Below are 24,555 nucleotides of genomic sequence, written 5' to 3'. Positions count from 1 at the left end.
CGCATGCATACATACAGACACCCCCAGTCAACCCCGCGCATGTATACAGACACCCACGCTCAACCGCACGCAGACACCCCCACTCAACCACATACATACATACAGACACACCCACTCAACCACACGCATACATACAGACACCCCCACCCACCCAAACACTAACAGACATGTACGCCACCCAACCGAAGACAGACATGCACCCCCACCCAACTGAACACGAACAGACACGCACCCCCACTTGCTCGCACGCATGTGCACTCCCCTCCACATACATTCACACACCCCCCCTCTGCATACCTTCACACACACACCCCTCTGCAGACATTCACACACACCACCACACACACATACAGTCAAACACACAAACATCCATTCCAACACACACACACATGCACCTTCCCCTCTCCCCCTTCCGGTTGGTCCACCTACCTGTCTGGGCCGCACAGCAGCCCACGTTGAGACAGTCTTATGGGAGGGGGTGGATGTCAGGGGTTCCACCGCCACTGCCGCACCGCCGTGCAAGGACCACCGTGCCATATTACTGCTCGTTATTTGGCCGGTGGAGTACTTCCGGCTTGGCGGTGCAGGCATTGGAACCACCTCTCACCTGCCGTCAGTCAGGCCGACGGTGTTGGTTTTCCTCCTGTCTATGGGCGGAAATCCGTTGGTGACATCTAATATGGCAGTCACTGTAGCGCCATTACTGGTGGTCTTTTGGCGGCCGCCAGTGCGGCGGTCTTGTCAAAAGACCACCTAAGTCGTAATGAGGGCTCAATGTCTATTCTTTTATTCATATGGAGATAACACTGAGCTACTAATAGAATACGAGAAAATTACCTCCTGGATACAGGATGCTCTTTTGTCCTCCCTGAATGACATCAAGGCATAAATGAGCCAAAAAGTGCCCTGCTAAAGGGATACTAATTCAGGGTTATTTTATGTGCAGAAAAGGGGAAATAATTAAGAGCTATCTAGTATTAAGGCGTGTTAGACTTGGCATCCTTGCTGTGGTCTCCCCTAACTTTTTGCCTCTTTTTCCTAGGTTGTTGATGTGTGCTTGACTTTTTAGGCTGCTTTTGTTACTTTGGGCACTTTACCGCTGCTATCCAGTGCTAAAGTGCAAGTGCTCCTATGTAAAATGTATGTGTAATTGGCTTCCCATGATTGGCATATTTGCTTTACTAGTAAGTCCCTAATACAGTGCACTAGAGGTGCCCAGGGCCTGTAATTCAAATGCTGTTAGTGGGCCTGCAGCACTGGTTGTGCCACCCACATTAGTAGCTCTGTAAACATGGCTCAGACCTGCCACCACAGTGTCTGTGAGTGCAGTTTTAACTGCCAATTCGACTTGGCAGGTGTACCACTTGCCAGGTCTAAACCTTCCCTTTTCTTACATGTACGACACCCCTAAGGTAGGCCCTAGGTAGCCCCATGCGAAGGGTGCAGTGTTTGTTTAAGGTAGGACATGTACTAAATGTGTTTTATATGTCCTGACAGTAAAATACTGCCAAATTCGGTTTTCGCTGTTGGAAGGCCTACCTCTCTCATAGGTTAACACGGGGGCTGCTTTTAAATATGCTTAAAGCGTACATTCACTTTGGAAGCAGATAGACGTGGCGTTTGGGGTCTCTGAACTCACAATTTAAAACTACATCTTTTAGTGAAGTTGGTTTTGAGGTTGTGTGTTTGAAAATGCCACTTTTAGAAAGCAGGCATTTTCTTGCTTAAACCATTCTGTAAATCTGCCTGTTTGTGGATTCCCTGTCTGGGTTGGTTTGACAGTTGGGCTGTTTGCACTTCTCTCTAGACAGTGACACAAAGGGAGCTGGGGTGTAGCCTGCATATTCTGTTGAGCCACCTGTGCTAGGAGGGAGGGGAGGAGTGGCCACTCACATCTGAAAGCAGCTGTGCCTGCCCTCACACAATGCAGTCTCCAACCCCATGGTGTGTGTCTGTGGCCTTGCCTGGGCAAGGCAGGATTTCACAAACAAGAGATACTTTCCTTTGAAGCAGGTCTACTTCAAAGGCAGTAAGGGTATAAGAAGAACATCCAAAACCCCTCAAAATTAGATCACTTCTGGAATGAAGAGGAACCTCAGCCAAAGAGAAGAGCTGAAGAGCTGAGGAGAAGTGCTGCCCTGCCTGTGACTGTGTTTTGTGGAGCTATCCTTCAGTTGCTGCTTCTGCCTATGAAAGGGGACAAATACTGGCCTTTGTTGTGCCTTCCTGCTTGTGAAGAATCTCCAAAGGCTTGAACTAAGCTTGAATCCTGTTGTTGAAGTATCAGAGCTATCAAAGCCTTCCCCTGCCAGCACCTGGACTCTCTGCTGAGACTCCTGCCCTGCCAAGTGGTGCCCTATCCAGTTCCTTGGCCCTAGAAAGGTGAAGCTGGCAGACAACGATTGAAAATTGACGCACAGACCACCGTGCGGGGAATTTTTCGACGCATCATCTGTGATGCAGCTGATAAATGACGCGCCACCGGCTTTGCGGGTGAAATCAACACTCCACCTGCATCGAACTGGAAGATCGATGCAACGCAGCTGGAGAAACAACATGCAACACCCGCTAACGGAGGCTGATAATGACGCAAACCCCACACAGCGCAGTTTTGTGATACAGTGCAACTGGATTTTCAACGTAACATCACTGGGCACGGTAAAACAACGCAAAGCCTGCCTGGACCTGAGGTGCCTGTCTGGATCAACACATGGCTCTCTTGCGGGAGAGAAGAAACGACGCACGCCGACCCGACCGGAGGAGGAATGATGCATGATCCGGCTTGCGAGTGAGAAATCGACGCATCACTGGCTTTTTTTCGACGCACACTCGCCCGTGCGGTATTATTTTGACGCTACTCAGGTACTTTTGTACGCTAACAACTTTCTCACTGTTTTCTAAAGGATTTAAGACTCTTATTCTTTGGAAGTTCATAACTTGACTTGTGTATGTTGGATTTTTGTCATTTTGGTTTTGTTTTGTTTAAATAAATATTCTCTAGTTTTCTTTTGTGTCATTTTGTAGTGTTTTCACTGAATTACTGTGTGTTTTGGTACAAATACCTTACACATTACTTCTGAAGTTAAGCCTGCCTGCTCGTTCCAAGCTACGAAGGGGGTGAGCAGTGGTTAACTGAAGGTGATTCTCCTTTACCCTGACTAGAGTGAGGGTTCTTGCTTGGACAGGGGATAACCTGACTGCCAACCAAATACCCCATTTTAAACCAGGCCTTTCTGCAGATTAGACAAAGACTTAGAACCCTATTTAGAATTTGGTTGAGTGGGTTATCTGCCAAACAGTGGCATATGCCTCGCCCGCCATAATTAGAATTCCAATGAGATGAGTGTAGAACAGATGGGATATCTGGCAGTTTTATTTAGCAATGTACACCCCCACAGTCTTTAAATCACAATTTGAGATTGACATTGATACATATTTTAACAATGAACCATCAAGTGGATGGTAAATTACATCTGCTACTTTTCAACTTTCTTGTCTGAGAATTTTTTTTTTTATGCCAAGTAAACCTAGTACTAGTAGGAGCAATTGTGAACTATAGAACTAATTCTAGAAATTCTCTGTGTCTGGGTATTATAACCGAAACCCAACGGCAAGTATAAAACATGGAAGTTCCATTTGTCTGTGGCCTCAAGACGCAAGACCATGTTACACAGCCCTCACATTGTTTGCACTGGTTCTCTGCAGAAGTCATTGTTAATACAATTATAGTGCATTTTTTTATAATGCAGATTAGCCTGACCATGATGGTTTCCAGTCCACCCAAAAACTGGGCATAATGGGGGAAGAATGCTTGAGCTTGTCGGTAGCCAAATTGTGGAACAATCTGCCCTCAAATATTCCTTTGGTTAATCAATTATCAGTTTTGCAGGTGTGAACTGATAAACTATCTTTTGTGACCCTTAACTCTTACTCTGAAACACCAATAGATTTTTACTGTGTGGACACTTCTGTTTTAATTGTGGGCTGTAGAAAAGTTCTTAACTTACCCTAAAAATCTGGCATGGATCTGGCCCTCCTGGACCTGTGATAGACCCGTGCAATCTGGGATTATCAAACACGTTTTATTTTATTTTATGCATCATGGGAAGTATTTGATACAATCTTATATTGGGTGGAGACCTACTCAAATTACATAGAGGACAATTCATTTTTTTATGAACTCAATTATAACAATTATAATATTATTGTTACTTTCAACAGTATTTATATCATGTAATCTGTATACATTTCCAACAGGTCCTCTTGGCCCTGATGTGAAAGCAAAGAGACATGAAATTAAGAGCGACCCAACTCCTTTTGGATTTGAAGGTACAATCATTGGTCCATGCAACCCTTTCTATTCATGACGACGACAGTGTAGAGTTAAACTTGCTTTATCTGTATTTATAATATTTTAACTGAAAATTGAATATTAACGCTATTTTCAATGTGCTTGTGTTTTAATACTTTTGTTTCTATTGCTATGTTATTTTTATGAATTTCATGCACATTTATTGCTGTCAGGTAAAATATATCCATTTGAACATTAAATTACTCTTTTGTTAAATTATTTTTTAAACTAAACTTAAATCCACTTTTTTATGTACTAATACATCCAGCCACTTTTATTAGGTTTATGTATTACCTCAGTTTATGTCAAGGTTTATTATATCATACAAGGCACTTGTATGTTATGGGAGTTTTCAGCATTTTGCATGACCTGAAGGATGTTAGGGGCAATGGCACTAACACTGAAGCTGACAATAGTGGCTACTGTATTACAATGAGAAATGTCCTAATCAACCATAAATTCCTATGTATTCAGAAACTGATGTGTGACCAATTCTCCACCCCAGCAGATACTAATTCATACATATTTACATGGCAGAAAAGTTAAAAGACAAGAATACGTTCACAAAACAAGATTGAAATCAGCCTTTTAGACAATTACTATTGTTACTGTTATGAAATGAAGCAATACTTCAACATCAATGGAATACCATAAGTCAGTTGTGCGACAGTGAAAAATTCCCTCAGTCCCAAAATATAGAGCTAGTTAAGATAATGAGAGTACTTCACTCCAGGATAACAGTCAGTTTACAAACAAATAATGGACATAGTGTGACAATCAGAAGTGTTATCTTAAGGGTCAAAAAGATCAGGCTTCAGCGAACAATACTTTAAAAAAAAATCAGGCCGTTCTAAAGAAATTCCCCCAGAGGTACTTAGTCAGGCCCTTGTGAATTATTTAAATTACATGTTTACTTTCTTCTATTCTCTATGGGATCACAGAGATTGATTCCCCAAAATGGTCTTTTGATGCATTTCAACCCCATGAAATATTTGTTAAAATTAATGAAGGTCTTCACCGGGGCAGGATGATCACTAAAGCCATGTCTCCTCTCTGTAGAAAAGAGACATACATATTTTAATTTGTTTTATTATATGCCTTTAGTGTCCACATAATTATCCATTCCTGTGATGAAAATGTACTGGTGTCTCAAATGAGTGTGTCAGAAGGGTTTGTTAAGCCCTGTGAAAAGGTGAAATGTCACAATTGTGGTATTGTCCATGGGGTCCTGTGATATTGTTTGTTGAAACATTTTGAGAAAGCTGACACCAAAATGTCTGTATGAAGGAGAACTGTACAATGTGTTGTTTTCTATCACGCTTTCTCCAAAAGAAAATCAAGCCTCATCTCACCAAGGGAAAATAAGTCACTTCTGTCCTCATAAACATTGGTGTACATAATATTTCCAAATACATGGAATTTGCTACCCAGTGGCTTTTGATGCAATGTCTGAAATCATATTTATGAAGATATAAAGCATATTTTCTCTTTTTAAAGTTCTCTGCTAGTGCCCACCATTCTGGGTTTTGCTACAGGAATGATTTTATGACTGGGACCTACATATATAATAGTGAAGGTGCAAATGACATATGTTTCACTTTGGATCCCAAAATGTTTGTGAGCAATGAGTATTTTACTTTCCTGATATTTCCATTATTCTGAGCCCAGACTTCTTCGATACATTTATTACTCATGAAGTGTAGTTGCCTCTTACAGACAGGTATAACCAATAAAACTTGACTCAAACTCAAATAACCTTTTCACATAGCCTATAAAATTGGACCACCTACACTGGACATATCATGTACATAATAAAGTTTAAAAATGTTTATTCATACTAAAACCTTTACCCTTGTAATGCAAGGCATGTTTGCTGTCTTTGAAAACTTTTCTCACCATTTGGTCAAGTTGTACACCAAACACCTTTTTTAATCAAGAAAGGTATTTCTTACATAAAAGATTTCTCAGGTGTGTCTGCTTGAAGTTTCTCATCTGCGTGGGCTTTCAGAACAATATTGAGGCTTCTGAAGTTAAAGGTGAAGCCCTGATGGCATAACAAGATGTGCCAGATAACAAAGAGCATGTTGTTCTAGGTGAACTAAAAGCTCCAAGGAGTTCTCCTCTTCCCACATAGCAATTGCCAAAATTCAAATTCCTTCACCAAGGACTGGGGAATGCAGGATCTATACTTGCAAGCTCTAAGTGCCAAGGTATTCCTTTAGTGCATTTTCGACTTTGTTATCCACAAGATCAGATAGTGAGCAGGCATAGGGTTTATAGGAGTGTGGGCGATCAGAGTTGCCTGGATAGAGTCTTTATTACATATAGTAGTAGGATCTCTTCTTAATCTTCGAGAACATGTATCCATTTCAAGAAGAAAGATATAGTGAGAAGATCCAACTCCTTCCATTCTTTCAGATTAAGAGCCTTCATCTTATCAAGTAAGAGTAATGCTGATGTAGAGGTGCTATCATATTGAGGAAAGACATTGGGCTCTCGTCCACAGGAGGTGACTAGAAACCCCAAGCTATGTCTAATGTAGTTAAAAATATGGTTCACTGTGTCTCTCATGTAAATGTCTGAAGAAGAGGTTCTGGTCCATGTGTGTCCAGAGGCTGTAGAGGATGCATCACTTTGGTCCTAAGCATCATCATGAACATCATGTCTCTTCTTCTGTGAATGTGAAGCCAAAGCATAGCTAGCTGTCACCTTCAAATATTCTCAGAATTTCTTCAATAGACATTATACCAGGCTGATCAAGAGCGTGAGTAGAAGATGAGTTCCACTTCACCTACTCCTGTGTTCTTCATTATCTGAGGAAACTGAAGCGATACACTTTCTAACTAGTTTGTACCCATCTGTGGTGAAGTGAGAATAATCTCATAACTTGAGTGGAGCAAATAAATCCAGAAAATCAGTTTAGAAAACCACCAATCATGAGAAAGCAGAGATTTGACAAGTCCCCTACTTAAGATATGGAAGGATCCATTCATTTCTTAAAAGGTGGGTTTTTTTCTCTTTCTGTTAACCCTCCTTTTCTATCATTTATACCAGAAAAAATCTAGGAGTACAAAAACTCAAATCATTCCATTCTGCTAAGTAGACTCCCGTTAGACATGACTAAAAGCTCACCTTCAGCAGCCGCAATACAAACAAAGATGTCATACAGCTCTTCAGCCCCATTACTTAGGGACGCCAGGCTACTCCAGTCTTCTCCGGGCATGTCCATCAAAATCTGCTGCTTGGGAAAAAAACTGAAGGATGTAAATCAACCTCCTAATAAGCACCGGCGAACAAGAGGGGACCTAACAATAAGTAGCAGTGGATGCTATGCACTCAACTGTATGGGTGTAATCGATATTTCAGGACAGTCCTGAAATACAGGCACAAAAAAGAATTTGCTGAGGGTAGATAGTTCTGTTTTAAACCCCATGTAACCAGGGCTGGCTCTTTCGAGTTTTGAATTCAGTGGTATTGGGTATGCGTGTTTGCGAGAGGCGCACATGCCTACACCTCATGAGTAATGAAGGAAAAGATATTGACATTAGTAACCAGACCCCAGGCAAAAGAAATGGAGTAAGCATTTAGCCACCTAGTCTGTTTCTTCTCTATCTGGGTTAGAACTGTATAATTGCCATCAAAACTAAGGAAAGAAGGTCCTTCCAATGGATACAAGGGTTATTTATTTGAAAATTTGGAAGTTGCTACATAGAAAGTGCTTGGTTATTTGAGAGCACTAGCATGGTACATGATAAACATATAGGGGAGGAAAGGGTGTAGGGTCAGGTTGGATAGCTTAGAACCCATGTCTGATGTTCTTGATTCACAACATATGGTCCGAGATCATGTACAGTTAACTTAAAGAAAAAGCTTTATTGTTTAAATGGTGAGCAGTTGCTTCACAAAAAGAAATATAGATGTGAACATGTACTCTCTCGGTAACTCTTCACTCTTATTCACATTTTGCAAGTGGAGGTGTATGCTTAGATGTAGGCATACATGTTTCTACACTCTCCAATGAGGGATGAAGCTTCCTACAACATAATTTACAAGTATAAACTAAAGTTACTACTGGTAACGTTTTACCTGTTGGTGGGGATACCCACCACCAGGTTTGAGAGCCCCCTATGGGAAAGTATAGAGAAACTTAATAAAGGTTATTATTTTTTAAGAACATATTTTAATATAGTTGAATGTATAATGTATACCTAAAGTCAGTAAACCAATAAAATGAAATGTTGTAGCACATTCACCCATCAAATGTAATGCATATTAAAAAATAAAATAATAGCAACCATTTACAAATACCCACCTTGATTAACATTTTTATTTTTGTCTGGCATTTACGAAACCTTTCTCAAAGTTATGTATTTAAATGCTTTGCCCCACCTCCATGCAGATGTCTCTGCACAGAAAAGAAAGGAGAGTCAGAGATCTCCGGCTTTAGGTTTATGATTTGTATTTTGTATTATGTCAGTATTAATGCTCCAGGATTGATGTACATTCTACAAAATGCGCTTTGTGATTCGGGCTCTAAATGTTCTAAAGCTCTGTCTGTTGTTGCATTTGCACAGTCTCCACCATACCCTTGCAAAAGAAATGGAATAGGTATGTAGCCAGAAAAAAAACAATAGTCGAAATAAAGTCTTGCCACTTGATTCTAGGCTAGAATGTCAACCGGAAATCGGAAGTACTGCACAGAAAGTCAATGCTGTATTAAACATTGGTAGCCTAATGGAGGAACTTGAATGTAGAAAAACCCCATTGAGTCTGAGTAGAATATTTAGGAGTATTCATTACTCACAAAGGGGGTCATTACGAGTCTGGCAGTCTACTAACAGACAGACTCGCTGTGGCGTTCGGACCGCTGCCAATGTGGCGGTCAATGTGCCACATTATGACCATGGCGCTCGCGCCATGAAAAGGCTAGCGGAGAACAGGTGCAGGGGCCCAGGGGGGTCCCCTGCACTACCCACGCACTTGGCATGGGCAGTGCAGGGGCCCCACTGGCCAGCACCATTGCAATGTTCATTATCTGCTTTGCAGACAGTGAACATTGTGAGGGTACTTTTGCACCCTGTATCCTACAGCATTGCAGCCGGCTCAATTACAAGCTAGAGACAATGCTGTAGGGTGTTTCCCACTTGGCCTGCGGATTGAAACTCAGGTTTCCGTCCACTTACCTAGCGGGAAACTCATAATGGGCCCGGTGGGGAGGTAGCCACTATGCCGGCAACCTCCCCATCGGATATTTGGCCAAACTCGTAGTCAGGCCGAAAGTGTAGCATTAGTAGGAGGGGAAAAAACACTTCACCATGTAACTTCTCTGAGATCTGTCAAGCAAGTACATGTTTTGGAATATTTGTAAAATAATCTGTAATATTATTTCTTTGCCAAAGTGATCCTGATTACAAAAAGTCATATTTAGAATGTGCAGAGCAATGTCTCCTTTAAGTGAGTGAATGTGTTTATATATTTTTTTATAGAAGCTTTTCAGAAATCGATTTTGGTCCAAGGTGAATGTAACAACACCAGCATCACAAGACACGTTCCAAGGTCTACATCACAAACAGGTAATACAAATCCGTCCTTTGGGTACTGAAAACATGAGCCTTATTGAGCAAGGTGAACAACACAAAGTAGATACAGTTACACCAGGAAGCCAGAATTGTGCCCAATATAAATATGTCAAATCACAAACGTTCTCGTAAATTTGCTCTGAAACGTAAAAGCAAAGGAACAGTGAGATTTTAGTATGTAACATAATAATTAAATATATTTGGAAGTAAAAAGTGCATGTTTACAGTGTTCGTGCACTTAGTTATATAGTTATATGGTCCCATGGTAACAAGACATCCAAGGGTCTTGCAGTTTCTTCACACATGATACACCTTCAGGCCACGGCGTTCATGGACAGCACACATTCATTTACATGCTTAATAGCGATGTGCTGTTATGCACTGGTCTCCACAGAGAGAGAGAATGCCAGAATGCAATAACAATCCTTCTGGCAGTGCCCTGACTGAAAAACTCTGCTTAACATGTTTTCAGCAGTGTGTATCCAACTGTGCCCCACAATACAAACTGATATAGCGTTGTTTCTATTATTTTTTAATACTAACACAATGTCCACTCTGGTGGGGTTGATACATAACAAGGGGGAAGAGTCCTGTCCTCCGAGAAGACGGGCCCAATGAGCTCCTGGTGTTCATGGGTAGGATGTGTCCTACTGGAAAGGTTGTTTTTGAACTTCACATCAGAAGAAGTGAACATATCGCCTCCTTCGATCTGTTCAACTGGAGTGATAAAGCAGGGACCGCCACTAAAATATTCTATAAGCCAGGATAATTTTATTAAATATTAATGAATCACTACTTCAGTTTTGAGTCATAAATAATAATGGTCTTCCGCCGCTGTGCAGGCACTGGTTGTGCCTGATCTAAGGGTGAAGACTTTATTTAGTGGCAACACAGACATGGTGGTATTTGGTCCCAAGCACGCCACCATCCCTGTGATGGCCACCAGTTGGAGTGAGTCCCAATTCGCAATCTATCTCCTGTCTCATTGATATTTACGAGGTAGGTCTGATTACAGTCCAGTCGAAAGCTGATTTTTAAGGAACTGACCTATTGGTGCGTTGGTTGATTCATACACTTCTATGCTAATGGCAAAAATCCTAGTCACAGTTTTTTATGACCAGTTTTAAGTACATCTGGGTTTTAGTTCAGCTCTATCCTATGGCATTAATCACCTTCTGGCCATCCAGCTTTTGGTATGAGCTTTCTAAGCTCGCAAAAGCAAGCATGAGCACACTTCTCTTAGACTGAGAAAACTAGAAACGGGGAGCAATTGCACTTGAATCTCTTGAGGACTTGGGTAAATGATAAAATTGTGTACTAAAACAAGCCTCAGATCTTGTAGTTGACAGGAAGACATTGGAGAAATCAATTTCAATCTACCTGCTCACTCACAGGTCCATATTAAACTATTAAGCACAAGGGGCAAGGATGCTCCAGGTCAATGCTCCTGTTGGGCTCAACTGATAGCAGTGCTACACATGGTCTAGAGGGCCTGGACTGTTAGATTCCTCTAGCAACAGGAGAAAGTTCTGAGAGCTTGCCTGGGTAGGATGTAGTTGTCTATGTAAAGGGTGTGTCTGAAATCAGATTTATAGGGAAAATGTTCTAGTGTTTGAGTTAGGTGGTTAAATGTGAGAACTTTGTGTGAGGCTATGCCTTTCAGCATCATATGAGATGCTTTGGTTCAAGCTTCTGAAGTTTGGAACTTGGATGTTGGATTTTAAGCCTATGCTTGAGTGTGACTCCCTGGAATGATCCGCAACCTAACAATTTCAGTGAAATGAAGCCCCCCTAGTTAAGACAACTGCATACAACAGGTACCAGAATGAAACATTCTGGATTGTAGGATCTTCATTAATAGTCATTAACACTAAAATAGTCCCGTCTTGCACTGTAGAGGTATCAACCCATGACGCAGCTGGGAGACAGATCTATGGGAACCCCATGCGATATTGATTGGAGGAAGGCATCTGCCCTACTGAGGGGTATTCCTAGCAAAGTGCAATATAAGGTTGACACAGTGGTATGTTTTACGCCGAGCTTACCTTTCACCCAGGAGATTGAGTGGGATGTATAGAACTAAATCAGGCATCTATTTCAGGCGTGCGGGGGCTGAAGCAGACTTCAGACATATGGCGTGGGGCTGCCCTGAGTTACTGAAGTACTGGAACACATTTGTTTGTTCTCTCAGAGAGGTGACCCGACATACATATTGACAATACAGTGCAACATTGCTTCATCTGAATCCGAGCTTGAAGGAGAAAAGGATGCACTACAGGTTTGTATTTTTGGGGCAGGTACTGGCTAATAGGCACATGGCAATCCAATACATGCCACTTTGGGGACCTACTGATGAGCAGTGGAGCAAAGGAAATGTGTGAATGGGCTCTGGCAGAAGAATGCCAGATGCAGGAGGTTATGATGGATGACACGATGGAAGAGGACTGTTTTTAATAGGTAGGGATGTTACAGGAACTGGTGGCCCAAGATGAAGGGAGCGCATTGGTTGCAAAATCGGCACAGGGGTTGCTGAGTGGCTTCTTTGGTGGTTTCATGTGCATGGAGGTCTAACAATGTGCAGGAGTACCCTAGTGTGTGAAGGTGGTTACTTGTGGCATTCGGGACTGTGTGTGTGATGTCGCTATGCAGATAAATGGTCAGTACATACTTGTATGAACGTAACTCTATCTGAAGTTCCAGGTTTATTGTTGCATTTTTATTTCATACCATCAATAAAGAAATATATTTTTTGAAAAAATAGTCCCGTCTCTGTGAGGGGTACCGGAACACTTTTAAAGTACATATGAGTACACTCAAATGACAATGTATTTTTTCCATTACAGACTAAGGCCCTCACTACGAGTTTGGCGGTCGGTGGGCCGCCGGGTTGGAGATGGTGGTTGCACTGCGCAGGCCCAACAGTATAGACCGCCATATTACGAGTACTGGGAAGGCACCTGCAGAATACAGTCAAGTTTCTGCACGGACCGTCACTGTGGACGGACCGCTGTTGCCGGTGGAAGGCTCCTTCAGGCCGGTGGTGAGACAGTTTCCACCCACTGTATTACGAGGTTGCACACCTCCAGGATTTCCGGCGCAGTGTAACCACCCCGAAAAACATGGCAGAAACAAACAACATCAAAGGAAGCACTCACGTTACTGGAACACACACACGACCGTAGGCACCATGGCACTCAAATTGCAAGTCTTCCCAATGCGCCTGCTGGCCATTGACATCCAGGAACAGCAACGCCAACATAGACACCATCCGTAAGTACCCCAGCCTAGCACACACTGGAGGGAAGGACATTAGTACACACACACACACAAAAACACAGTCACCACACACACATGCGCAAGGAAAGCCAGGACAAATGTAGCAACGACACCAACAGTGCTGTTTCAGATTAATATTATTTGTAAGGATAAAAGCGTAATGAATAAAACTATGTACAGAATGCCACAAGGGCAAGTGCATCACTATCCAAATGTCCTGGGCACCCTGGGCAAATAAGGACTGCCAAACTTGACTCCTGACTGCAATGTGCAGACCTCGACACAGAAGGGGCATCAATGGAGCATGCAGGCACCTCAGGGATGGGGGTGATCATGCCTTGGATGGGGGGTCACTCCTCCTTACTGTCCCGCTTACGGGGGGGACACCTTAGCCTTGCCCTGTTTACCTGCCTTCTTGGGTGGGACAGCGGTAGAGGCCACAACAGCAGGGAAGCCAGATGGAGTGCTACCAGGGCTGGAGGTGTAAGGGGCAGGTGAGCCTGTAGTGGCAGCACTGCAGACTGCTGTCAGCAGGGCAGGGCTCAGCCTAGAGGAGGACAGTGAGGTGGAAGGCACGGGTCTGGCTAGGGTAGCAGCGCGTTTGGTGGGGGACAGGAACTGGACCAGGGGACAGGAACAGGGAAAACTCATGAAGGAATCTTTTTTTAGGGGCAGCTGGTAGGTCATGGGTAAGGCATTTGGGAGTGGAGGGAGAGGGATTGGTTGACATGTGTATGTGGATGTGGTTTAGGTGCTGGTGCGTGGATGTATGACGTGTGTGCTGGTTGTGTGTTCGGTGGATGAGTGTGAGCATGTTTGTGTACTGGGAGGAGGAGGGGAAGAGACACAGGAAGATGGCAGGGGGAAGTGTGAGTGAATGTTGGAGTGGTGTCTCCAGTTAGGGTGGATGTGCAGCATGTGGTTGTAGTGACTTGTGGTGCGTGTGGAAGTGGTGTATTGGGTGCATGCATGGGGGTCTGCAGTTGTGGTGATGGTGACAGTGATGGAACATGTTTCTGGTCCTGGGAGTGATGATGTGATGTCTGCATGTGTGAGTGGCGAAGTGAATGTAAGGGAGAGGAGGTGGGGGAGTCAGTGTAGAGAGTGGTTGTTGTGTGTGGTGAATGGTGTCTGTGTGCATGGCGGTGGCGGCGTCTGTGGTGCATGTGATGGTCCTTGCACTCTGGGTCTGTTGGAGGGGATGCATGCTGGAATGAAGATGTGCTTTGGATGGGAAATGGGAGAGGGATGTGAGAGTGGGAACAGGTAATTGGAGGGGGGACGGAAGAAGAAGGACCACTGGCTGCCGTCAATGAGGATGCCAGAGCCTGAAACGATCTCTGAAGGGCAGACAGGGCACCGTGCATGCCTTCCAGGAATGCATTGGACTGTTGCATCTGGGAAGGTCGTCTGCCCAACAAAGATGGACCTCAGGCTCCTCATTGTGGGCAGCAGGGCTGGCTGGGGCAGGGGTAGAGGTGCCTGCAGCGAAGGAGATGCCCACCCTCCTAGGTGAGTGGGCACAGGCAACTGGGTGGGGAGCTACAGGGAGGGCAGTGCTGTTAAGGGGGGTGACAGACATGGATGGTGCAGGCATAGGGCCTGAAGGTTCCGCCACCACCTGGGAGTCGCCATCAGAGGTAAAATTGGATGATGGTGTATTTGATCCTGTCTCCCCGTGGTGCTCCCTTCGCCCTCTGTCCCACTGGTCCCCTCGGCTCCACTCGTTTCAGCCTCCTGGGTCCCGTGGGATGCAGTTTCCCCACTCACCAGTGCCCCTTCTCCTCCGCCAGATGATGCTGATGCACACCAAGACACAGGAGGACAGGGAGGGAGGCTGGTACAGTGACAGACAGGGTGGGAGAAAGAGAGACAGGGAGCAAATGGTCAATGCCAGCACAACAGCCCCACACAACTCACTACAACATACTCCAATGACTTGTCATGACCTGCCATGCCTTCGCCCACACATTCAACTCCAGTAGCAGACAATGCGTGCCACCTCTGTCATGCACATGAATTTCACTCATGCTGACACACATCCAATCCTGCACAGGGTGAAAGCCATACCCTCAACAGATGGCGGAACCAGCCGATTGGTCCATGTCGCCTCACGATCACAAGACCCAAAGTATATACTCTATGGGCGTTTGGAGGCATACTTGCACAGCCATATAACCCATGCACATCTAGCTGTGTGATGTGCAACCTCAGACTACGCAAACTACACATACACCACATGCCAGCAGACAGCAAATAGGGTAATGGCCCCAGCAACACAGTTTGGATAGTTGAACTCCAGATGCAGGATCCCTGTCCACAACACATACCCAGCTCATCTACTTCACAGCTGCCATGTCATCGATACTCCTTAGCAGTTCAGTTTACCTCAAATCACATCCTGCACGGCATCTTCACACATGGATGTAGCACATCCGACCTCAATGTGTCCCAGTCCTAGTCGGAAAGTAGCCACCTAGCACACATTCCACTTCCTTCACACACTGCACACGCTGCACCTATCACACACCACATGACCTGAGTACGAATGTGGACTCACCCCCTTGTGGCTGCTGTGCTGCCCTCAAGCGCCCATCCACCTTGGGTACGCTACCACCAAAATGCGGGACATCAAGGGGGTCAGAGTTCGACGTGCACCCCTCCCTCGTTGGGAGGACGTTCCCAGCTGGGCCTCACCAGTCTTTCACGCCCAGCACCTCAGGTCCTCCCACTGTTTTCTGCAGTGGGTGCTCCGCCGGGCATGGTCCCCCAGGGCCGCACTTGCTGGCGATGAGACACCAAACCCCCTTCTTCTGATGGGCGGTGACCTGCAGGGATGACACGGTGAATAGGAGACAGTCATGTAGCGTGGCATCTAAGGGACTGCATTGGACACAGCACATCTCATGGACATGAGCACATATCAACATTCCAGTGGGCCTCATAGCCCTCAGCCAGGCCCTTCCACAATTCACTCAACCTCGTCCCATGGCCCCCCTCCACATCCGTATCCACTCACAGACAGTACAATCATTGTGGACTCACCTGCTGCCCTGGTGCTCCATATAACCTGGCATACAGGGGTAGGACACCCTCCACTAGCTTCTCTAGTTCTCCCTTTGAGAAGGCTGGGGCCCTATCCCCCGCTGCACGTGGCATCTTGGCCACCAGTGGCAGAACACAGCAGCACATGCAGTGGAGGTCTTCTTCGCACGAGTGCCAGGAGTCAAGTGAACATGAGCACATGAAATGGCGGTCGCACCCGCTGCGGACAGCACCGCCAGTGCCGGCGGTGATCGCCATTGGCTCATGTCTCCCTTAAGCAACCAAGTTAACCAATGAGGAGTTGCACAGCGGTTTCTCCCGCCTACCGCCATAACCTCTTACGCGGGCAGGATTCGCTCACTTCCATCTGTCCTGTGCATGCAGGAGAGGCGGCTGCCTTTTTACAGCTACAATGTGTATTGAGGGGGTTCATGGGGTGGGGCATGGATGTTTAGTAGTGACCTGTGCACAGCTCCACTGAGTCGACACAGTCCTCAATGCACATTATGATTGCTCCCCCCTCTTATTCGCAGGTACAGTGGAAGAATGATGGTGAGAAATGCACCCATCTACAGGCCCCTGGTCGATTTTGCCACCCCCATCCAGTGCTATCGGCTGAACCCCCAGACCATAATGGAGCTTGTGAGCTTATCGGAGCCAGATCTGTGGCCTGCTATACGTCATCCCAATGTCATCACACCCACACTACAGGTGTTGTCAGTCCTCCACTTCCTTGCCTCAGGGTCCTACAGTGGGCTGTGCTGCCGGAATGTCCCAGCCGATGTTCAGCCACGTCTTGAAGCACATCCTATATGCCCTACTCAAACATATGGGCAACTACATCAGGCTCCCCAACGTAACGATTTGCCCACTGTGAAAGCAGTCTTCTACGCTGTCGCACATGTGCCACATGTGATCAGGGCTATTGATGGGACCCACATTGCCCTGGTCCCACACAGGAAGAGTGAACAGGTGTTTAGGAACCGTAAGAACTACTACTCTACCAGTGTTCAGGTGGTTTGTCTTGCAGACCTCTACATCACACAAGTGACTGCCTGGTTCCCAGGTTCAGTGTATGATGCCTACATTCTGTGGAACATAGATTGTGCTTGGCTCATCCGTATGTAACGTGTCATATGTGTGCCTATGTATTCTGCACTCTACACAATCGTCCAGTTTTACCTACAGTTTCCAATATGCCTATTACCTCTGTGCACACAGGTGACTCTGGTTATCCCAACCTGCCATGGCTACTGACATCTCTCAGGCATCCGACTACAGCAGCGGAAAACCGTTTCAGTGAGGCCTATGGTAGGACCCGACGGTTTATTGAACGCAGCTTCGAAGTGCTGGAAGCCATATTCCGGTGCCTGCACCTCACTGGAGGGGCCCTAGTGTACAGACCAGCAAAAGTGTGCCAGATCATTGTAGCATGCTGCATGTTAAACAATTTGGCTCTCAGACATCACATCCTATTACTAGGAGCTGAGGAGGGTGCAGCTATGCCAGTGGCTGATGAAGGGGAAATGGGGATTGATGAAGATGAGGATGGTGAGGATGCAGCTGATGCTAGAGCAGAGCTGATACAACAACACTTTCACTGACATACAGGTATGTGTATCAGCCATGCTATGTAACCAGTTGCAATCTCTGCAGGGTTGTGTGATCAATGTGGGCATTGGGTGTACACATTACTTTGCTTGTGGTGCTTTTAATTGTATTTGCTGAACTCGTCAATGGCTGTTACACATGTCATGGCTGTACATTTTGTACTCATGGTAAATAAAGACGTAGGCAGTACTGTGCTCAAAGGTGTTTATTATGATTTAACAAGTGCAAGGGCTGATGAGTGGGGTCATGGCGAGTGGTATCATCAGAGTAGTTAGCCCAACTTTGGGGAGTTGAAGTCCAGTATGATGTCTGTTGTAAAACAGAATTCTGACAGTGGGCAGTCAACAGGGTATCGCTGTGACACACAAGGGGGTATCTCCAGAAGTAGCTCACTTCCTGGCGGTGGTCTTGGTCTTGGCATCAGTGCAGGCTGGTTGTCTGGTTGGATGTCCTCGCTTGCGTGGTGGCTCCTCAGCTACAGGGGAAGGGGTGCTGGTGTCCTGTGGCTGGGTCTCCATTCCACTGGCTGTGGCTGATGTGGATGGCCCAGAAGTGCTCAGGCTGATGGTAGGGGCCTGCTGGTGGGAGGTGGACTGACGCAGGATGGTGGTTAGGTCCGCCAGCACCCCTGCTATTGAGGCATGGTGGCATTGGGGGTCTGCCACTGCTGCATAGCCTCCTGATGGTTCTCCCTCTGTAGCCTCTGGGTCTCGTTCAGGGTAGCGAGGATCTGGGCTTTGGTGTCCTGGGTTTGGTGGTACACACCAAGGACTTGGGTGTGGGGCTCCTGGGCAGTCTGCTGTTATTGCTGCCCCCTCCCTTGGACCACAGTTCCCCTACCACTATCCCTGGACCCCTGTGCCTGTGCCCCTGGCACAGTGTGCCCACTCCCAGTAGCACCAGGACCTTCATTGTCTGAGACAGGAGCCCTTGACTCAGGCCCCTGTACTGTCAGGCACACTTCTAAATGATTTGTCCCTGAAGCACAGGTTTGGGGAGGAAGGGCTAGCTGAGGTGTTGTAGCCACACAGGAGGGTGAGTCCGGGGTGTCCAGTTTGGGGCTGCTGTGGGTGGACTGGCCAGTCGCTCTAGATGACCCAGGCAAATCGTCGTCCTACAGACATCCACTGGGCCTTCATCCTGGGGAGAGCTGTCTGACTCTGGCATCCTCTGCTAGGTGGCAGCAGCAGGGTGAGCTGTGGATGGAAAGGGTGAGAGTTAGTACATGAATATGTTGTTGTGGTGTCATGGTGTGCTGCTTGCAGTGGGTTTATTGGTTACCCAGGGATGGCAATGACATTTTCAGCAATGCAGACACTGCATGGTGTATGGACTTTGCGCCATGCTTGTCATTTAATTTGTGGTCGTGGGTTTGCTGTTTGACATTGCTGTAATTGCCATTGATAGTGAGGCGGTGTTGGCTAGCAGTCAGGGTGGGCTGTGAGATGGTTGTCCATGCAGGTGCTCCATTGTGAGGTGTGAGTTGTGAGTGTGACTCTGATCCGGCGTGCGTAGTAATGGATTGTGGAAGTAGTACTTGAGGAGGTGGTAAAGGTTTGGCGTGCATTGTGCGGGCTCGGTGTGTGAATGGTGGCTGAGGGTTGGTGTGGCATGCAGAGTGGGAAGGTGGGATGATAGTGGGGGGTGCATTCTTGTAGTTTGGATTGGGATGGGGAGTGGTGGGTGGTTGGGAGGCATGCAGGACTGGAGTGGTTAGTGCTTGGGGGGGAGTTGATTCCTTACCAGAGTCAAGCCCTCCAATGATTCCAATCAGGCCCTCCGGGTGCATAATGTCCAAGACCTTCTCCTCCCAGGATGTCAAGTCAAGGGGAGGAGGTGGGGGTCCCCCGCCAGTCCTTTTGAGTGCGATGTTGAGCCTGGATATTATGGAACGGACTTTCCCCCTGAGGTTGTTCCACCTCTTCCTGATATCCTCCCTTGTGCGTGGGTAACTGCCAACTGCGTTCACCCTGTCGCCGATCCTCTGCCAGAGCTCTGTTTTCCAGGCCATCGATGTCTGCTGGTCTTGTGCTCCCATCAGTTCTGGCTCTACTCTGAAGATCTTCTCCACCATGACCCGCAACTCATTGTCGGTGAAGCGTGGGTACTTGGGGCGTGACATGTTGGGGGGGTGCTATGTGTGTGAGGTGTAGTACGGGCGGCTGGTTGTTGTGTGGGTGCATGCAACATAGGATATTTGTGCTCAATGTACAGTGGTTCGTGGGTCTCTAGCTCATGCTGATATTCCCAAGGGTTTGTGGGGGTGTGTATTACAGTGTGGTGAACAGATGTGTGTATGTATTTCATGTGTGGGATGTCCAATCTGGTGTTGCCTTCTATTGGTGGTGAGTCCTGGCCCAGTACGGTGAGCACCACCAATGGTTTGCCTGCGCATGTGCTGACTTTCACCTCATAATATGGCGGCCGGAATGGTGTCGACGTGGCGGGCCCAACAGATGGTCAGTAGCTCTTTTGCCGTCAGTGGCACTGGCAGTGTTGGATTTCTGGCTGTGTTTCGTCAGGTTGGTGTTTGTAACTCATAGTACGGCGGACACTGTACCGACAACGCTGACGGGATGGCAGTGGGATTTTGCATGGCGGTCTTGCCTGAGAACCGCTAAACTTGTAATGAGGGCCTCAATTTGGTGAAATTTGCATGTTTTACAATTTCAGTTAAAAGCCAATTCAGATCAAACATTTTAAAAACAGAAGAAAGTTGAAGCGTTAATGCTGCCAACTCAACAGTATGTGTACGTGTGTGTGGTCAGTACGAATGAGGAGTTTATAGGGTTGTTGAATACGCACATGGAAGTTTTCAGTAGTCAAATTAACTTCTTGAAGTTAAACGATTTTCACATGCCACTGTACTTAAAAAAAATGCTGTTCCGGTGAGACGTAAACTCAGGAATTTTCCCACGAGTACAAAGCAAGAAGTGACTGTATTATAGAAAGACATGCGTTGTTCTATTGTAATTGAACCAGTTGCTGCAGCTGAGTGGGCTTCTCCCATAGTGTTGGGTAAAAAGGCTAGAGGGAAATTAAGACTGTGTTGATTTATGGTCTGTAAACAAACACATTGTTATGGATTGTCATCCTTCACCAGATATTCAAGAGTTGTTAGCAAAACATAAAAGGGCTACTTTGTTTAGCATTCTGGACTTGAAATCAGTATACTGTCATATTGAGTTAACTCAAGAATCACATCATATCAACACTTTTATTTCCCCTGATGGTGCTTATAGGTACAAACGGATGTCCTTAGGATTGGCTTCTGCTGCTTTAGTTTTCCAAAAGTTCATGCATTTTTGGTTTGAAGAAATTGAAGGTGTGGTGGTATTCCAGGACAACATTCTTGTGCACTCAGATTCTGCATTGAAGCATAATGTTATTTTGGTAAAGATTCTACCCATTTTAAAAGAGAAAGGATTGACATTACAGCTAGATAAATGTAAGATTATGGCAAACTAAGCAGAGTATTTAGGTCACAGCATTTCAAAAGATAATATTTTTCTAAAAAAAAATTCAAAGAAGACTATGCAGGATGGGTCTACTCCTGTCACCACGGATCAGTTGAGATCTGTTTTGGGGTTATGTGAATTTTGATCATGGTTTGATCAAAACGTTGCTATAAGTGAAGCACCTTTAAGGAGTTTACCCCCAAAAAAGTCAAGTATGAATCGTCTGATGATCATGATGTGGCATTTTCAAAATGTAAAACGCTAATGTGGGAGCTGCACCATTAAGTCTGTATTCTCAAAATGATAAATGTGTAATTACTGTTGATGCCAGAGTATGTGGAATTGGTGCCATTTTTAGTCAGGTCAAACATCAGGAGGTTACTATTGCTTTTGCATCCAAATCTCTTATTCAGGCAGAATCTAAATATTCCACCTTGGAAAGGGAACCGTTGGCATGTGTGAGGAGTGCTAAGAATTCTAAAACATATATTTGGGACAAACAATTTGAAGTTAGGACTGATTATAAACCTTTGTTAAGTTTGTTAAATAGTGATGGTACTGGCAAAGCATCTTCATGTTTAGTGAACATTTTAGCAAGGTTATATGAATATAATTTCTCAGTATCTTACCTGTCTGGGCAATGAAAATGTCAGGGAATATTAACTAGAAAGAATGAGGAAGTGCAGTCAAGTGTGCAGGTTGAAGAATATGTTGCAGCCTCTATCAGTGATGACATTTTTGGTTTTCAGCAGAAGATTTCAGAAGAAATATGGTTGCATGCAATGGTACAGTATAGATTTTTATTGTACATTGTCGATGGTTGGCCTAGAGAAAAGGTGCTATCGTCAGAATTTCCATGTTATTGGGAATGTCCGAGAAGAGTTATCGTTAACTAAAATGATTGTAAAAGCTGGGTGTATTGTTCCTCCGGTAAATGTGTAAATGTGAGAACTATTATTTCTATAGCTCATGAGGGACATATTAGACACACTGGTGAACCTACTGTCAATCATAAGTGCCAGGTCTGTAGGTGTACAGATTTAGAGTAAGGAGAGATGAAAAAAGACAATAGATTTCATAATTAAGCTTAATTTTAGGCCCAGATCTACAGTTATTTATGCTATTCTACGATGCAACTGTTTTCAGATAATTCTACTGTATTGTATACTGTTTAAATCTTTTGGACATACATTTGGAGAATAATACCTACTGCAGCATCATTCATAAAGTAAACACAAAATAAAAATGGATAAATACAGAACAAATGATCAGAAAATAAATATGGATAAATAAAGACGGAAATGTCAAAAAAATAAATTCCATAAAATCAGGAGTGCCAATCATTATGTATTTTCATGGAAGTATTTTAGGCTTGATTTTTTTCATATATTTTTTATGTCACATATTATGTATATTTAAAAGTGCTATTACTTTTCTTCTTAGTTTTTTCAATAAATCAGGAAGGTGTGTAATATGTGTGACGCCTCAAGATGTACAGTTTTATGGTGTCACATGTCTACAGAGAGGAAAATGGAGGAAAACTTAAAAGTTAAACCGTTATAGTCCATTGATCTTGTCTTCTGTCTTGATATGTCTTGTTGTGGTGGACTCTAATAATGAAGACATAACCACTTACCTTTGTGTGGGTGCATTTATAACAAGAACATCAACAAAATCGGGTTATGCTTTTCAGTGGCAGAGATTCTGCATATTGTGTCAGCAGAGGTATTTCATTCCAGTGTCCCTTTAGAAGAAGTGTTATTACAATACCTGCTTCATTTGGTGAAGGCACGCTTTCAGTTCTAGTTCACCAAGTTGCAGCTGGCAGATATTACGTTGTACAGGAAAAGTACCAATATTATCTTCCTTCTCTACCACTTAAAGACTTCTTATAGGTTAAAATAAATTATGCAGTGACAAAACCTCTTCCTCCTTAGGAACATAATATACTTTTCTATAAATGAATGTCCCCACCATGCACCTGTTACTTTAAGGTGCTCTTCACTACTATGTTAAATTATTATTCTCTGTCCGATTATGTACTGTACTAGAAGCAATCACAAATCCCTCCTAGGCATCACATGACCTAGCTAAAACCAAATTCTTGTTACCTTACTCCTCATGTCACCCCCCCATGGTTCTATCAGTGCCAGTGATCATAAAAGGGCCTAATATCCATGACACTAATTGACATAACCAAGCACTGAGATTAAGACTGTACCATGGAGAAATGAATGTGAAACAAGACTGGGGTAAGGAATGGTAACTGGAGTAATGAAGATGATCAGTAAATAATATGTGCATTACCAGGGCAAACCTTACTGTTCCCAGTCCTTACTAATGAGGCTATATATACCAGAGCAGAAAGCCCATGACCTGACCCCAAAAACACACAAGAAGCCCAAGCTGTTCAAACAGCATGGGACACAACAGTACTCAAAGAACATAAATGGGAAGAGGAGCCAAAGGCAACTGAGTCAACAGACCAGAAACTCTTTACCAACACAGAAAAGAAGCCCCCCCACGGACAGAATCCCAATCCAGTCCTGGCAAATAGCTAGGCAGAACCTGAGCAAACTGACCACCCAACTACACACCCTTTCCTTGACTGATTCGGGAAGGGGGGTACAAGAGCCACAGGCTTCAGATAATGATCCTGCAGAAAGAGGGAATAATGCTAAACCACGAGGCACACAAAATACCCAGACTGCAGATGGAAGCCCTCTCATCACACCAGTCCTGACCTAGATCATGGGCCCGGCAAAGCACCAAAACATCCAAAACAAATGGGGCGACAAGGACCCAACCAACCAGCTTACTGGAAGAATGTAAGAACACATTCTGGAACACAAAAAGAACACAAATCACACTGCATTTTTATGTGCAGAGACTCTATAGTCGTAAAGATACTACTCGCAAAGTACCTTTGTGGATAGCAAACAATCGTGAACTTACACAAAAATGTAAGTTTCCCTTTGTGTATTAGGCAACTGTATCTTTAAAACTGCTGAAGCAATTTAAATCTGTCACTAAAAAGGGCCCTTGACACCCCATAATTTATATCTGACATATTTCATCTAAATCTGTTCACCCATTTCAATGCTACATCTGTTTAAACAATACTCTACAACACAACATGTCACTCCACTCTCCGACAGTCCACTCCACTCTATGCCACACTGCACCACTCCACTCTATGATTCACCACTGCAGTCTAACCCACTCAACTCCCCTT

General features: G+C 44.8%; 1 protein-coding gene across 3 annotated transcripts in view; it reads left to right on the top strand.

Moving 5' to 3' along the window:
• Positions 1-24,555, top strand: part of MCF2L2 (MCF.2 cell line derived transforming sequence-like 2) — a 1,607,631-nt gene that overhangs the window by 1,524,510 nt on the left and 58,566 nt on the right. For all 3 annotated transcript variants that reach the window (XM_069213109.1, XM_069213110.1, XM_069213111.1), the window contains exons 27-28: positions 4,258-4,329; positions 9,838-9,924. In XM_069213109.1, the coding sequence (XP_069069210.1) occupies positions 4,258-4,329; positions 9,838-9,924 (159 nt within the window). The remainder of the gene's footprint in view (positions 1-4,257; positions 4,330-9,837; positions 9,925-24,555) is intronic.

Source organism: Pleurodeles waltl, chromosome 11 (assembly GCF_031143425.1).
Source record: "Pleurodeles waltl isolate 20211129_DDA chromosome 11, aPleWal1.hap1.20221129, whole genome shotgun sequence".
In the NCBI taxonomy this organism is placed as follows: Eukaryota; Metazoa; Chordata; class Amphibia; order Caudata; family Salamandridae; genus Pleurodeles; species Pleurodeles waltl.
This window is presented reverse-complemented; position numbering and strand designations above follow the sequence as displayed.